A 17,463-nucleotide genomic window follows, 5' to 3' on the forward strand; every position below is an offset into this window, starting at 1 on the left:
TAAGTGAATTAATTGAAACCAGGGATCCAACAGGTTAACCTGCTGATTGGTAAACTGGTAGCATTTGCTAGAAAATGTTGAATTTTAATTCCTTTTTATGCCCCTTGTAGTGTTGCATATAGCAGTTAAATTGTCCGTCTGTCTGTCCGTCCGTCCGTCCGTCCGAAAACTTTAACATTGGCCATAACTTTTGCAATATTGAAGATAGCATCTTGATATTTGGCATGCATGTGTATCTAATGAAGCTGCACATTTTAAGTGGTGAAAGGTCAATGTCATTCTTTAAGTTCAAAATTCAAAAAAAAAGATCCAAGGGAAGTAATAAGCTTTAAAAGGGAGATAATTTCTTAACCTGCCAAATGATATATTGAAATGTTATTTCAAAGCGGCGTAATAGGGGGCATTGTGTTTCTGACAAATACATCTCTAAATCATACAAAAATTCATCCCTATTGCTCATCAAACTTCCAATCAACGCTTTTTCCTGCCAGAAACAAGGCTGATGACGTGAATCAATTCACTAACGTGTTTCTAGCAGTACACATTTGTTGTGACAATCAAGGTTATGTTTTGATTATTTGCAGTGTTGCTTTGTTGCAATCAAGAATTGTTTTGCACATGTCGGTCCGTCCGTCCACCAGATGGTTTCCGGATGATAACTCAAGACCGCTTAGGCCTAGAATCATGAAACTTCATAGGTACATTGGAAATGACTTGCAGATGACCCCTATTGATTTTCAGGTCACTAGGTCAAAGGTCAAGGTCACAGAGACTCGAAATAGTAAAATGGTTTCCGGATGATTACTCAAGAATGCTTACGCCAAGGATCATGAAACTTCACGGTACATTGATCATGACTGGCAGATGACCCCTATTGATTTTTAGGTCACTCGGTCAAAGTTCAAGGTCACATTGACTCGAAATAGAAAAATGGTTTCCGGATGATAACTCAAGAACGCTTAGGCCTAGGCTCATGAAACTTCATACGTACATTGGTCATGACTGGAACATGACCTCTATTGATTTTCAGGTCACTATGATAATTTTAAAGAACTCAACATTAAACCGGAAAGAATTAAATATGTAGATGACGCCGGTAAGTTGTCTTTACTGATTTGTAAAATTTCATGCAAATAAAGGGTGTGTATTTAAGTCAACAGTTTAAGAATAGCATTACAATAGTTAATTTATTTTCGATAGATATATTTATTTTGGTTTATACGCAATGAATTATGTGCCCAAAACAAGCATTTACAGAAGTGTGTTTTTTAGCACGTGAATCTGATGCGGATTCTATTGAATCAAATGTATGGGATTCGGAACATGGCGGAAGTGACTTCGATGAAATCGATGAAAAGCAAGGTAAGACGATATATACAAAACATGCCAGCGCTTAATAATAATGTAATATGTAACGTATTTTTCACTTTAACCTTTAATTATTTATATAAAGTACCGTTCCATAAATTAAGGACCTCGTCCTAAAATAAGATGTCCCTCCTCTTATATATTATTAAATTATATTATGCTTTTTATATATTCAAATGATCAAGTTGTTAAAGAATAATTAGTCCAAAAATGGCCTTTTTTAGACTTGAAATCCATTATCTTGTTATAAAAAAAATATATACATTAAATAAATCGAGCCTGACAATCACTTACAGTAGAGTAAGCGATTATGTTCCGTAAGGTTGCGATTAATAGCGATTTCATTTATAACTGTTTTAAACCGTTTTAAGCGTTTGTTTGCGCTTATTTAATTGCGCATGCGTAGCGATTAAAACCGATAAAAAGGCGGGTCTTATGTGCACTATATTTAGCAACACCAAACTGACTACCACCAACTATTTTTTCTGCTCTACCGCTTTCAACACCAGACGGACTACCACCAACTATTCCTGCAGCCCTCCTACTATCAACGACACGTGACCGACCTATTCAAACTATTTCTACACCCCGATCACTGTTGTTAACATCAGACTGATCACCACCAACTAGTCCTACATCCTGCTCACTAAGAGCACGAGAGCACCGAACTTCCACTGAAACACGTGATAAAATATCCGCAGCAACAAAACCAACAACCAAACTACCTTTCACTGAAACACTTGAATAACTATCCGCACCAACAAAACCAACATCCAAACTACTACAATCTAATTCAAACGTATCAAATGCTTGAAAATTGTCCGAATCCTGACTGTCGTTAACATTTAACAGATGTCAGATGCCCCCAACTCATTTTGGTTTCGAACTTTACTGACACATTTACTTAAACCTAAAATCAATTGTTCTGGCTTGTCAATCTTCTTTGAAAAGACATCGAAATTCTTGTTTCACGAATTTACACAAACAAAGTTTGCTATTTGCTCACATGTCACAAATGCCATTGCTGACTCCGTCATGGTGCCTTTTTTGCTCCTTGTCGTTTTGAAGAATGTCCTGGAGCACATCTTGCTGGTCACGGTTGAGGTGTTCAACATAGTTTGGAACTCTAATTGGCACTGCTCCAGGGCCATCCCGCAGGCTTGACTGGAGCAAAACATTTAAGTGTCTGCCATTGGATCCCTGGAACAACAAGAGATGTGTTTGTCAGAAACACAATGCCCCTTACTTCGCCACTTTGAAGTCATATATTTGACCTTTGACCTTGAAGTATGACCTTGACCTTTCATCACTCAAAATTTGCAGCTCCATGAGATACACATGCATGCCAAATATTAAGTTGCTATCTTCAAAATTGCAAAAGTTATGGGCAAGGTTAAAGTTTTCGGACGGACGGACAGACTCACTGACGGACAGTTGAAAAACTATATGCCGCCCTTCGGGATCATACAAAACAAAATGTGTCATGCATTGTTATGTTGGGGTTGAGACACACTGAACAAGTAACTGAATTGGTATCTCGCGCCAAATGAATTTATCGTTTAGTTGCAATTAAAGGGTACAACTCTGAACTGATCAAGTCATTCTTACGAAACTTTTCTACGACAACCAAAATAAGATATTAAACATTGAAAGGGAAAAGGTCACTTTGAAGGGCCCCAAGGAGACAAAGTCTGAACAAAAATAAGAATATAATATTAACATATAATTACGGTTTATACTGAGTATATTTTACGAGAAATTTATATATGGGTTTTGAAATAAAATTCATTATATAAAGTTTTTGGTTTTTGTTTGGCCCTTTAGATGTTTTCATTTTGACGTCATTATTATTGAATGATCAATGTCACTGTAATCAAGTAAACTTATATGTAACTAGCAAAATAACTCAGTTGGTTAAAACGCTGTCTCACGTTATTTCCTCTTATCACCCCTCAGTCAGGAGTTCCATCCCTACTTCGTTTGTTTTTAGCTCACCTGATTGCTCAGGTGAGCTTTTCTGACCGGTCTTTGTCCGTCGTATGTCCGTCCGTCCGTCCGTTAACATTTGCTCGTAAACACTCTGGAGGCCACATTTCTTGTCCCATCTTCATGAAACTTGGTCAGAAGCTTTGTCCCAATGAAATCTCGACCGACTTCGAAACTGGGTTGTGCTGGGTCAAAAACTAGGTCACTAGGTCAAAAAAAAGAAAAACCTTGTAAACACTGTAGAAGTCACATTTCATGCCCAATCTACATGTTACTTTGTCAAAATATTTGTCTTAATGATATATTGTTTGAGTTCAAAAGTGGTTCCGATCCGTTGAAAATCATGGCCGCCAGTGGGCGGGGCAGTTTTCCTTATTTGGCTAAAGAGAAACCTTGTAAACACTCTAGAAGTCACAATTTTTGCCCAATCATCATGAAAATTGGTCAAAACATTGGTTCAATTGATGTCTTGTAAAGTTCGAAAATGGTCGAGATCGGTGTAAAAACATGGCCGCCAGTGGGCGGGCATTTTTCTCTATATGTATATAGTGGCAGTTTTCCCTATTTGGCTAAAGAGGAACCTTGTAAACACTCTAGAAGTCATAATATATGCCCAATCATCATGAAAGTTAATCAAAACATTGGTTTTATTGATATCTCGGACGATTTTGAAAATGGTTGGGATTGGTGAAAAAACATGGCTGCCAGTGGGCGGGGCATTTTTCTCTATATGTATATAGTGAAAACATGTGAACACAGTAGAAGTCACTTTTTTGGCCCAATTTTCATGAAATTTGCTCAGAACATTTGTTTCCTTGATACGAGAGTTGAGTTCAAATTTGGTTCCGGTCAGTTGAATAACATGGCTGCTGGGAGGGGGCAGTTTTCTCATTATGCCCCCCCTTTCGAAGAAGAAGGGGTATATTGTTTTGCTCATGTCGGTCCGTCCGTCCACCAGATGGTTTCTAGATGATAACTCAAGAGCGCTTATGCCAAGGATCATGAAACTTCATAGGTATTTATCCCCACGCTTTTTGAAAAAAAGGTGGGGATATTGTGGTTATCTCCGCCGTCCGTCCGTCCGTCCGTCCGTCCGTCTGTCTGTCCGTCCGTCCTGGCCACTATCTTCTCCTACACTAAAAGCACTAGAACCTTGAAACTTACACACATGGTAGCTATGAGCATATGTGCGACCCTGCACTATTTGGAATTTTGATCTGACCCCTGGGTCAAAAGTTATAGCGGTTGGGGTGGGGCTGCGTCAGAAATTATCACTCATTTTTTTAGGTTATTTTACATTTACTTCTTTATTTCTACACCGATTCACTTCAAATTGATACTGGACCTCTCTTATGACAATACGGTCAATCTCAACCATGCATGGCCCCATTCCCAACCCTGGGGCGCCCCGCCCACATAGGCCACACCCACAAAAAATTTCCTTTTACTATAATTTTTTCATTTCTACACGGATTCACTTCAAATTGATACTGAACTTTTGTTATGACATTAGGGTCAATCTCAACTATGCATGGCCCCAATCCCAACCCTGGGGCGCCCGCCCACATAGGCCACACCCACCAAAAAATTCCATTTACTATAATTTTTTCATTTCTACACGGATTCACTTCAAATTGATACTGAACTTCTCTTATGACATTAGGGTCAATCTCAACTATGCATGGCCCCATAACCAACCCTGGGGCCCCGCCCACATAGACCACACCCACCCAAAATTGCCTTTACTTTAATTTCTTCATTTCTACACCGATTCACTTCAAATTGATATTGAACTTCTCTTATGACAATACAGTCAATCTCAACTATGCATGGCCCCATTACCAACCCTGGGGCGCCCCGCCCACATAGACCACACCCACCCAAAATTGCCTTTTACTATAATTTCTTCATTTCTACACCGATTCACTTCAAATTGATACTGAACCTCTCTTATGACAATACGGTCAATCTCAACTATGCATGGCCCCATTACCAACCCTGGGGCCCCGCCCACATAGACCACACCCGCCCAAAATTGCCTTTTACTATAATTTCTTCATTTCTACACCGATTCACTTCAAATTGATACTGAACTTCTCTTATGACAATACGGTCAATCTCAACTATGCATGGCACAATTACCAACCCTGGGGCGCCCTGCCCACATATGTCACACCCACCCAAAATTGCCTTTTACTATAACTTCTTCATTTCTACACCAATTCACTTCTAATTGATGATGAACTTCTCTTATGACAATACGGTCAATCTCAGCTATGCATGGCCCCATTACCAACCCTGGGGCACACCTAGGTCAAGCATTCGGCGTGGGGATACGCGTCGGCCTCTGCCGCGCCATTTCTAGTTTGATAATGACTCGCAGATGACTCCTTTTGATTTTTAGGTCACTAGGTCAAAGGTCAAGGTCACGATGACCCGAAATAGTAAAATGGTTTCCAGATGATAACTCAAGAACACTTATGCCTAGGATCATGAAACTGTATAGATACATTGATTATGACTCGCAGATGAACCCTATTGATTTTCAGGTAACTAGGTCAAAGGTCAAGGTCACGGTGACCCAAAGCAGTAAAATGGTTTCCGGATGATAACTCAAGAACGCTTATGCCTAGGATCATGAAACTTCATAGCTACATTGATCATGACTCGCAGATAACCGTATTGATTTGCAGGTCACTAGGTCAAAGGTCAAGGTCACGATGACCCGAAATAGTAAAATGGTTTCCAGATGATTACTCAAGAACGCGTATGCCTATGATCATGAAATTTCATAGGTACATTGATCATAACTCGTAGATGACTTCTATTGATTTTCAGGTCACTAGGTCAAAGGTCAAGGTCACGATTACCCAAAATAGTAAAATGGTTTCCGGATGATAACTCAAGAACGTTTCGGCCTAGGATCATGAAACCTCATAGGTACATTGATCATGACTCGTAGATGACTCCTATTGATTTTCAGATCACTAGGTCAAAGGTCAATGTCACGGTGATCCGAAATAGTAAAATGGTTTCCAGATGATAACTCAAGAGCGCTTATGCCTAGGGTCATGACACTTTATAGGTACATTGATCATGACTCGAAGATGACGCCTATTGATTTTCAGGTCACTAGGTCAAAGGTCAAGGTCGGGTTGACCTGAAATAGTAAAATGGTTTCTGGATGATAACTCAAGAACGCTTATGCCTAGGATCATGAAACTTCATAGGTCCAATGATCATGGCTAGCAGATGACCCCTATTGATTTTCAGGTCACTAGGTTAAAGGTCAAGGTCACGTTGACCTGAAATAGTAAAATGGTTTCTGGATGATAACTCAAGAACGCTTATGCCTACGTTCATGAAACTTCATAGGTATATTGATCATTACTCGCAGATGACCCCTATTGATTATCAGTTCACTAGATCAAAGGTCAAGGTCACAGTGCCATATAACGTTTTCACACAATTGCTGTCAAGGTCATGGTAACTCAACTTAGAAAAATGGTTTCTGGATGATAACTCAAGAATGCTTACGCCTAGGATCATGAAACTTCATAGGTATATTGATCATGACTCGCAGATGAAAAATGATTAAACTTGACCAGGATGTTTGTCTGGACAATATCTAGATCAAGTTTGACATTTGGTAAAGATTGAATGAACCGACTCCTCTCAGGTGAGCGAACTAGGGCCGTCTTGGCCCTCTTGTTTTTTAACATTTTTGTTATAAGTTTTTTTTATCAAATGTCCCTTTTGCCTTTGGATTGTTACTAAGAAACAGCTCTTGGCATACACAATTCTATAAAATTACAATCAAGGGGCATAACTTAATTTACCAAGCTGTTTGTTCATCACTGATGAATAATATTACATGTTTCCTGAGCTGCCAGCTGCCATGCAATACCTATTGAGAAAATATATTCTTAAATAATTAAGGGAACATAACTCTCGAGATACTGAGACTGTCCCAACAGTATTTGGTCATGCGCAACAGCATTATTATGATACATAGTAACTTTAACTTCGATGCACTAGTTACTGAATTACCATGCGGTAGTTATTGAGAAACAGATCTCGGCGAAAAACAAATCTCAAGGGGGCATATCTATGGAAATACCAAGGCTATCCGAACAAAATGTATGTGTGCACCACCACAGCGTAATAACAGAACACATTTATTTTAAGTTTCAATATATTTCCATGCAAATGTAACGGAGAATCATCTCTGGAGAGGAAACAAAAATTTGACATTCATTATTTTTTTATCAATTAACTCTGTATTTACTGATCAATTTGTGAACCGCAATGGTGACATTAATTCTATTACTTCTATGCAGAAGTCCACTTGACGATGTTGTATGCAAAAGAAAAGAAGATTTTTGCCGTTTTTACTATAGACATATAAGGAAAACACATTCCGTCCCAGGGCGGGGCTAATTGTGGCATCCGGTCCATACTTAAGTAAATCTTTGTAGAGGCAGACGAAATAGATATTTAATTTAGTGTAACTCTTACATTTATTTTACTTAGACACTTATGTCTAACATTTTCTTAGAACAATATTGCTTACACCATTTTAAGTGAATTTTTCGCTAAAACCGTTTTACATGAAAAAATGTTCTTAGAAACTAACACAAAGTTCATTCGTAAAATAATTCTGTTCTTGGCAAAAGCGATTACTTTTACGGATTTAATGGTTTCTACTTTGACAAACAATATTGTTCATGCACATACGCGATTATAATTGTGTTTTAAAACTTCAAACACATTGTTATAATTATATATTGGACGTTATCCTTGTTTCTTCGTAAAAGCCAATAAAACCTTAATCGCTCAAACGTTACGAATAGAGAAAAGTTGTTATGTGCATCGAATTTCGTGGATTGGCGCGAATTCCGGGCGAGTGTTTTGTCTGTAAAATAAAAGTGAAGTAAAAGCAGTAACAAGTCGGAAAAGAAAACGGATGTTTGGATAATGGTATTTGTGGATTAATGTAATTCTACATAATTATTTCATAGTTGTGTCATTGTGTAACCATTTTAGCTCGTCACTACTTTGACATCACATATGTTCAATTAAAGATGCACACCGTATTTCCCTTTATAAAGTCAAAATTTTATTAACATAAGACCACTAGGAACAAATATACTTGATTGATGAAATTGTTAAGAAACGCTTACAAAAGTATTCTCAACATGGTCCCAGTCACCTGTCCAATATAAAGATGTTCAACGTGTTACAATAATTTAAAAAACTGAATACTGTTTTGCATACAATCAGCCCAAGCCTTTAATGAGTAGGATTATATAAACACAAGGAAAAGGTTGGCACTTTATTAGCCGTTAACCTCAATATCATAGATAAGCAATTTCTCACCTGAGTTCCGTGTAATTTGAAGCAATTTTAATAACTTATATAATATACCAACCTATTTAAGTTGTATAGTTGTTTAATTAATACATGTTTATCTATTATAATACAGCGTAAAAGAATATTCTGAGAATTAACAATACTGTATAAATCATAAAAACACACATGTAATGCATTACTCCATTCATAGAATAGAAGAGTTTCACCTGTACGAAAAGTCTATGCAAAGTCTGTACAGAGTCTGTACAAAATCTGCCCAGAATCAAGACATAATTCATTTATTCTGTACAAAGAGGACACATACCCAGAATTTGCCTCGAAATCTGTACAGATTTTTTAAGCAGAATTACAATGAAGCAGAATTTCATCTGTACATATCATTATACCAAACATAATTTTTATGCTTTTCATTTTAAAAAGACAGAATTTTAGCACTATGCATTTTAGCAAGACAGAGTCTTGGTACTTGGTCCAAAATGAGGCAGAATATTGGACTTAAAAAAACTATTGAAACAGAATTTCAAAATGAGACTTATATATATCAAACAAGATGTGTTTGTGAAACGCTATGTCGCCCCCCATATATTTGACCCTGACCTTTGACCTTTAATGATGACCTTGACTTTGAGTATATGGTATGTGTTCATTGGATCTCTAATGTTATATTAACTTTTAATCTACTCAATACGCCATACAAACAAAATGAACTATACTCTGTGTACATTATTGACCGGTGAGTCATTGAAAATTATGTTATATTCACTGTTCGTATCTAAGTATGTAAACCGAGACCCAGTTTTAGCTCACCTGAGCACAACGTTATCATGGTACGTTATTGTTATCACCTTTTGCGGTCTTTCGACTTCCGTCTGTCGTAAACATTTAACAAATGAAAATCTATGGACCTAATGTGATGCCCAATTTTTATGAAACCTTATCGGAATTTTTTTCCCATGTTATCTCAGTTGTGTTCGAAAATTGAACACCGGTGGTCAACAACTAGCCTACAAGATAGAAACAAAATGTAGCTGGTTAACACGCTAAAAGTCTAAGCTTTTGCACAAACATTGTAAAACGGGATCAGACGCTTAGTCTAAATGATGTAACGAAAATTGTTCTGTTCCGTAAAAAAAAAAACATGAACGCCATGGCTCTGTGTATTGTAAGCTCATATGATCTCAATGTGTGTTTTTTGTGATCATCCTATGTCTGGCATCCGCCGCTATTCGCTGTCCGGTGTGCGTCGTCCACTTTAAGCTGGTTACCACTATAGAGAATACATTTTTTTATCTTACCTTAAATATCCAGGCCGAGTTTAAATTCGAGACAAATTCTCCCAAATACTAGGCCAAAAGAATATTATTTCACGGTTATACCCTGTTAGTAACAAATGCCCCACATGTATTACCTAGAAAAAAAAATATCAACATCAAATTATAATGATTATTATAAAATCACAAAAACGTAGAAGAAAAAGGTTATTCATATTAACACATGTTTCATCTCAGTGTCATCGTTTCAGGACCCCGAATCGAAAAACTTAGTTCATACTACGACGATGAAAAACATAAACACACTAATGTTCTTCTTGTGATGAAAAACACATCTACGGACGGACATTGGGCATTATTTACAAAGGCGTGTAATGGTAAGTGATAATTTTAACGCTAAATTAAGTTTGTCTTCACTTTAATTTGACCATGAAAACCCGCAAATATGGCATATATTTGATATTAAAAATGGATTACATTGTTGGAGCTTTATGGTAGTATTAATCGGAAACATATTATGTGGTTATGTTGTGTACGTCACGATATTTAAACAAATATGTTTAAATTGGAGGTTCTCTTTTATTCATGCGTCAACGAGCTATGAACATGAATCATCTAAGGTTAACCTTATGTGGTCCGTCTATATCCGTCGTCGTTCGTCTTGCATCATGCGTTTTCACAATTGACCTAATTACCACTAAAAAGGCCACAACTGTGGCTTAAACTTGATTTAAATTTCCCGGAATCATTATCTTGACAATATCTTGGCCGAATTCAAAACCGAGTCAAGTGTTTATAACGTCAAGTTTACCCGATTAAACCTTAGAAAAAACTACCATGTTACCGATGCAGAAGAAATATTTCTGATTCAGTTTTATTGATCTTGGCAAGAGTGTTTATAACATTTATAATATGGCAAAGTTCGGATAAAAAAGGGTTAAAATACTAGATTACCAGGTAAACCCGTGTTACCATTTTAGAAAACAAGCGTTTAACTCCATCTTGATTAATCTTGTTACAATGTCTAAACGAACGTAACAATGGACTCATATGGAATTAAAAACTACGTCACCAAGCAAAGTATAGATTAAACGTTGTTTGCTTCTTCGACTCGACAGTTTTGCCTCAATATTGATGGATTTTATCCAGAATTTTCACAACATCTAGATCTAAAAATGATTATGTGGGATCAAATCTAGGTCTCCAGATAAAATTTTAGAGAAACATTGTAACCATTATATAATCGATCAAATTATAGTGACAAACACTATGTAAATATTGAAATTGGGTTATATGCGATCAAAAAATGTGTTATCAGTTCAAACCTATGAGCATGCTAGATGTGAATCTGAAAAGCTTGGTACTTGTTGTTGTCCTCGCGAATATGTGTGCGAAGGTCGAGGGCATCCCACGTTACACCGTACAGAGTTTACAGACAATACATGCATATTTAATTACATTTCAAAAGCAAAACCTTCAACATAACAATATAAAAAGCATTTGTTAGAGTAATACTTGACCAAAACAGAAAAATTAAGTCCCAAAACACAACTACTGGAAAGGGGGTAACAATAGCTCCCATTCTTTTCGTTGACGCAGATCATGAAAAAAAATATTGTAAAGTACATGGCGATGCAAATCTAGGTACGATTTAGCTGCTTTTAGAGTGGGTTAAGTTTTACTCATTTTACAATTATACAAAAACATTTTTATCAAAACACATGTTAAGTATAAGGGTCCATTTGTATTGCATGTCCAAGTATGAATCAAGGCATATTTTAAAAAATCGAAAAAATAATTACATCCCGAAAATAATTCAGTTATTAACTGATTGACATGCGTACATTCCCATAATATATGTTTAATAGTTTCACACTCAGTTTGACAGAAAGCATGGTACTTAGTCTGATGATTGAGACCGCCGTGTATAAACCGTGTTAAAACATGTGTAAAGCAAACACACATACAAAATATAAGTAGATAACTAGATCAGTCTTCCCAAACATGTACACTTTGAAATCACATGTAGGAGCCTAAGGACCATTATGATCTATTTTTAGTTTGTGTTTCCTTTTTGTTGCAAATGGAACAACTTATAAGCATTAAGCTGTTATGGTGAGTTTTAAGAGAGACATCCAATTGTCCATATATTTGCAAAACTTAAGAGTCCCTTCCTCGGTTTATTTGTTTTATTTTTCTAAGACCTTCAATAATTTATTCTATAGACACATTCGCCTTTTTAAAGTTGTTCATTTATGTATGTCATTTAACTAAATAAATGTCAATAAATATGCGTGATATCTGCTTTAAGAAACAAATTGTATGCTGCCACAATCCATCATTAACAAGGGGGGAAAACCTCATAATACATTGTTTAGCCGAAAAAGTATTCGAAATATATAGTTCATGTATTTTATCTAAAATAATAAATGAATATATTATCGTGGATGGAACTTTTCAAGCCATGATGTAAATGATTTAGTCATTATTAGCTTGAAAATCGATTCATCTCGATTTGGAAACTCAAACAAATTGTACGTGTTTGTTTTGGTTTATTATCTTTCTCGTCCATAGTATGATACATTTTTATACAATTATCACAGATGTCATCTTACATCATTATATGTAAATGAAACTTATTAATTACCCATTACAGATCAATACAAGTGCATTGAAGACGCTTTTTCAACGGATTTAGAGTGTTTTGTAGTCTACGTACAAGGTCGGTATCTGCAAAATAGTTTTCATTATAGTTAGATCTGATATAGGTTTTACAATTGAAGATCATTTTTATAGAATTGAATGCTTGCAAACATTAAGCGCGACCTCGAAAGTATTGCCTGTTTGGCATTAGTGAACTTAGCACATAAAGTGTAGACAATTATGCTCATGATATGTCGCTTACATGTTATGTTGAACAATTGTTTATGATTGCCTAATAGACTAACAAAAGTAAGAGTAATTTGTTTTAATGCCATATTTATATGGCTTACTTAAAGTGATATTATGGGCATTTTTCACAGTTGAATTGAGCTGAACAGAATTAACTGGTCAATAGAGTTAGTTAAAATGTGGTTACTGACCAATTATCTGGAACTCATCTTGCTACCAGTTGTTTATAAAAAATATATTTTATATTTAATATCTTACGTGACCCACCCAGTCCTGTAAGCCGAAATAATCCGTAAAACAAAATTGTGTCTTTGTGTCGTATGAACGAATCTGCACTAAAACTAAATTTAGGTTCAAATCGTACATGCATGATCAGTCGTCAAACGAAAGTACGGTTGATATTCAAATGCATTATTTTTCTCTTTCCGGGATGTTGTTTTAGTATGTTGATTCTGCATTAACAAATATAAGTGAATATGAAGTGAAAACACGAAAAATAAACAACGGTTGCGATAGACACCTATAAACTGTTTGATGCCTATAATATCACTTTAAATATTACCGAAAACATATCGATCAAAATTAATTGTTTTAATTTAGTAATATAAATTTTATTCTTAATTGTGGAGACCCTCGTAAACCTATAAACCTATCAAAATTAATGTTTAAGCCAGGAGCCCTGCAAATTCAGGTTATGTTTATTTGTCTGACACAAAGCACGGATTGATCGGTTCAGTCTGTGATGATAAAGTTTAGGCTATTTTAAACGATGCTGGTAGTACAGTAGCGTTACCGTTTGTGTTCTACGTTTAATCGGTAAAGAAAACGCTAAAAATTAAGCTTTTTTAACCGATTAAACAGTTGAATAGATTTTCAGGGGTGATTAAGCGTCTTAATCGGATTTCGTCGGTTTTTAAGCGTTTTCATCCGTTGAATTGCGCAACCACTTTTTACAGCGATTTTACGCGATTAATCGCTACGCATGCGCATTTGTCCAAGCCGCTGAAAAGCGCTGAATAGGCGGAGTCTTACAGAGGTAGGTGTGTCCTAAAATATTTATTTATAGATCCTTGCTTATCCATGTGTTATCCATTTTCAGTTTTAAAGTTATAATTATTTTTGCTTGTAGTGTGTATTCAACTTAAACATATCTTATTTAAGAAATATTATCTTATTGCAAATCCTAACACAAATTCAAAACATATCTGTAGGAAACTGTTTGTGGGATAAACATAATTCAATAATAGATGAGGGGATCGACGTGAAGCACGCTCACAAGTTTATTGTCCGACTTAATTCCCCTGTTTGATAACGAAGAAATGTGTCTCATGTGGGTATGAACATTTTGGGTACTAAAACGTGGGTACGAAAATTTTGGTTACGAAAACAATGTGGGTACAAAAATTTGGGTGCGACAAAAAATGTGAGTGCGACAATTTTGGGTACGAAAACAAATGTTGGTACGACAAATTTTGAGTCCCAAAAAAATGCTAAAACAATTCAGGGAAGCAAAATAAATTTGGGTACGAAATAAATTTAGGTTCGAAAAAAAAATTGGGTACGAAAATTTTGGGTACGAAAAAAATGTGGGTACGACAGGTTTGGGTACGAAAAACATGTTAGGTACGAATTTTATTTAATTATGAAAGAAAGGGTACCTTTAAGTATACCGGGGTACCTAAAAGTATAAATTGAAAATCCGTGTACGGTGAAGTATACTTGAAATACCCGGGGTACGGGGAAGTAGTACCCGGGTGGAACTTGTCCCATTCAGCTTAAATAAATGTGTGTTGGTCATTCCTACTAACTGACGCATTTTTATGCATCTGCATTAGTTTTTTCGTCAACTATGTGATTAGTGTTATTTATCATATGCTTGTTTATCGTTGATAATAAATGTGTGTGTTTTTTATAAACGAATTGCCTCAAACTGACGCCTTTTTATGCGTCTGCTTTTGATGACCTTTAAAGTCTTTGTTCATCGACAATGTGTTTATTGCTTGTTTAATATATGCTTGTTTGATCTTTGTAAATAAATGTAAATATATATTATTATATTCTGTCTATTTTATCCTTCAGTTTTTTTTCCTATCATAAATTATTCTTTTTTTTTACCATCTTGATTAATTCTATCTACCATCTTTCTTTCAAATGGGTAAATTATCTCGATAACGATGTTTGAAATTCACAGCTTGAATATATAATGTAATGATACTAATGTGAGCATGTAATATGCAATATGTTTATTATTGCTTCAAACATAAAACATTTGAATTGAATTATGTGTAAATGGTTATCGAACAGTTTGAATAACAATTATGCAGGGGGTTAATTCCGCCTGTCTGAAAATTGGAAAGGGGTTTGTTCTGCTATGGAAGGGTGTTTCTTCCGTGTGTGCAACATGTTAAAGGATGTTTCTTCCGCTATGCCGTTTTTAGGGAAGGGTGTTTCTTCCGAAGGGGGTTTATTCCGGGATTCAAAAGGAAAGTAACTGATGTATCAAAACATTTAGTGTCACCTCTTTATGATTTTCGTGCAACAATAAATGCGCAGCATAAAATAATTTTCGATTGCTACAGACATTTCAAACTGTCAAATAATAATTAACTGTCATATGTCGCGAGTATTAAATTTGTCATTATGAATTATTATAAACACAGACGGAATTAAAAGCAATTAAACACCGAATTATGCAATTGCTTCACACCATGCTGCATTAATTAATTAGTAGCAGTTACTCAAAGTTACATTTGATCATTACATCAAACAGAAGTGACTGTGCAGGTGAACATAATTGAAGTTAATTTTTTGTGTTGGGTGTATTTATCTAAAGTGTCTACTGTGTTTTTTGTAAAACAAATGTCTTAAAAATTAATATGACATAATTTTGTACATGACTTGGTCAGTATAAGTCATGTATAAAACGAAATAAACTAGTGTCCGTGGTAACTTTTTACATGGGAGAGCTTTTGTCCGCCCCGTTTTTTTTCACTGGAGAGCTTATGTCTGCCCCCTATTGAAATTACGGGAGGGTTTTTGTCCTGTAGATCTAATATCCCGCGTTTGGAATGGATGTTCTTCACAATGTTCATCCTGTCAAGTGCAATTACTGATTATAGTTTAACTAGAATAAATACACGGCAAAACACATAAAAACTGTGACTAAATAAACAAAAGGTATTAAGATAAATATTTATGCCATTTCAAAAATATCAAATGTCATAATTAATAGGTAATAAATATGCTAGTGTTTCAATACTAAATGTAAAAAACGGTATCCATATATTTACCTGGTGGAACCTTGTCCCGTTGATTATTTTTGACTAGGCGGACAAATACCCGGCTAGATAAATTACAGGGCGCATAATTACCCGAGCGTTAAAAGTTATGTGCGGACATTTATCCGGCCGCTTATTAAGACTTGTAAATATCCCATTTATTGTTTTCATTATGCTATAGAAAGAAGTCGTATTCACGCTTACTATTAAAAAATATATTTCTCAACTTATTGAGCTGAAGACAGGAGTCTGATTTAAATAGCACATGTTGAGTATATAATTAATAAGTAGTAAGGACATTTTGGTTTTTGACATCTAAATGGATTAATTATCTGATTTGCTTTGCCTTGGCTATCTTTTAATTGTTTGTGTGATTACACACGACATGATTAAAATTATATATAAAACAGATCACACAGTTTGTTAATCTTCGCGATATACCACGCATGAATTAACTACAAAATACCCGAATTTCTCTTCCTCGTTATTCACAACCGGGTAAATGTCCGCCGTAAATTGTTAATGAACGGGTAATTGTTGCCCTGTATTTGTTTATGGCTGGTTATTTGCCCGCCTAGTGAAAAGTCATGAACGGGTAAATGTCCGTATTTCATAAAGTTCAAAAACTTTACATTATATGCATGTTTGTAAATATGTAATTTGCATTGAGTGATCAAATCACAATTTTCACATAACATTCCAATTTGCATATAAATAATGGTTGTGTCAGCATTTTAAAGCCTATTTGAAAAACTTGATTGAAGCGTGGCTAGCAGTACAATATTTTGTATTCATATACAAGAAGAACAATAATTTATGTTTTTGTTTTGCTTCCAATTTTACATTATTTACTGTTATGAGTCATAGTCAGAAATGGCATTTCATGACACAGTATCACACTGACAGTGGAAGTTTACTATTGCTTGACAAACAACAATGGATTACTATTAAACGTAAGTTCACAATCATATTGAAATTTATTTCAAATCGGTTTGTGAACATGAGCACTAGTTTTTTCATGTTCAATTACAATGGTGATAAAAATACTGACCAATACCAACAGTTCAATACCATTTTTAGAGAGATTTAACCGATCATTGCTGAAGCTGAATATCCTTAGTTGTATTGAATGCTTGGGACTGCAGAAAGGGCACAGTAGGGTGCCCAATCAAACGCTGATAAGAACTACTTGTGGTCCACTAGCTTGGGGCTATCTGATAATCTTCTTGACTTCATACAATAAACTAGAAAATTTTAAAATTTAAAGGTCAGAATATTCAAGTAGCCACTTGCTG

The 17,463-nt window shown here is 35.5% G+C and overlaps 1 protein-coding gene across 1 annotated transcript in view; it reads left to right on the plus strand.

Moving 5' to 3' along the window:
* Nucleotides 1-17,463, plus strand: part of LOC127880561 (antiviral innate immune response receptor RIG-I-like) — a 115,829-nt gene that overhangs the window by 42,157 nt on the left and 56,209 nt on the right. The window contains exons 19-21 of the mRNA XM_052427877.1: nucleotides 1,273-1,362; nucleotides 10,250-10,375; nucleotides 12,655-12,720. Of these exons, the coding sequence (XP_052283837.1) occupies nucleotides 1,273-1,362; nucleotides 10,250-10,375; nucleotides 12,655-12,720 (282 nt within the window). The remainder of the gene's footprint in view (nucleotides 1-1,272; nucleotides 1,363-10,249; nucleotides 10,376-12,654; nucleotides 12,721-17,463) is intronic.

Source organism: Dreissena polymorpha, chromosome 5 (genome assembly GCF_020536995.1).
Source record: "Dreissena polymorpha isolate Duluth1 chromosome 5, UMN_Dpol_1.0, whole genome shotgun sequence".
NCBI classification, from domain to species: Eukaryota; Metazoa; Mollusca; class Bivalvia; order Myida; family Dreissenidae; genus Dreissena; species Dreissena polymorpha.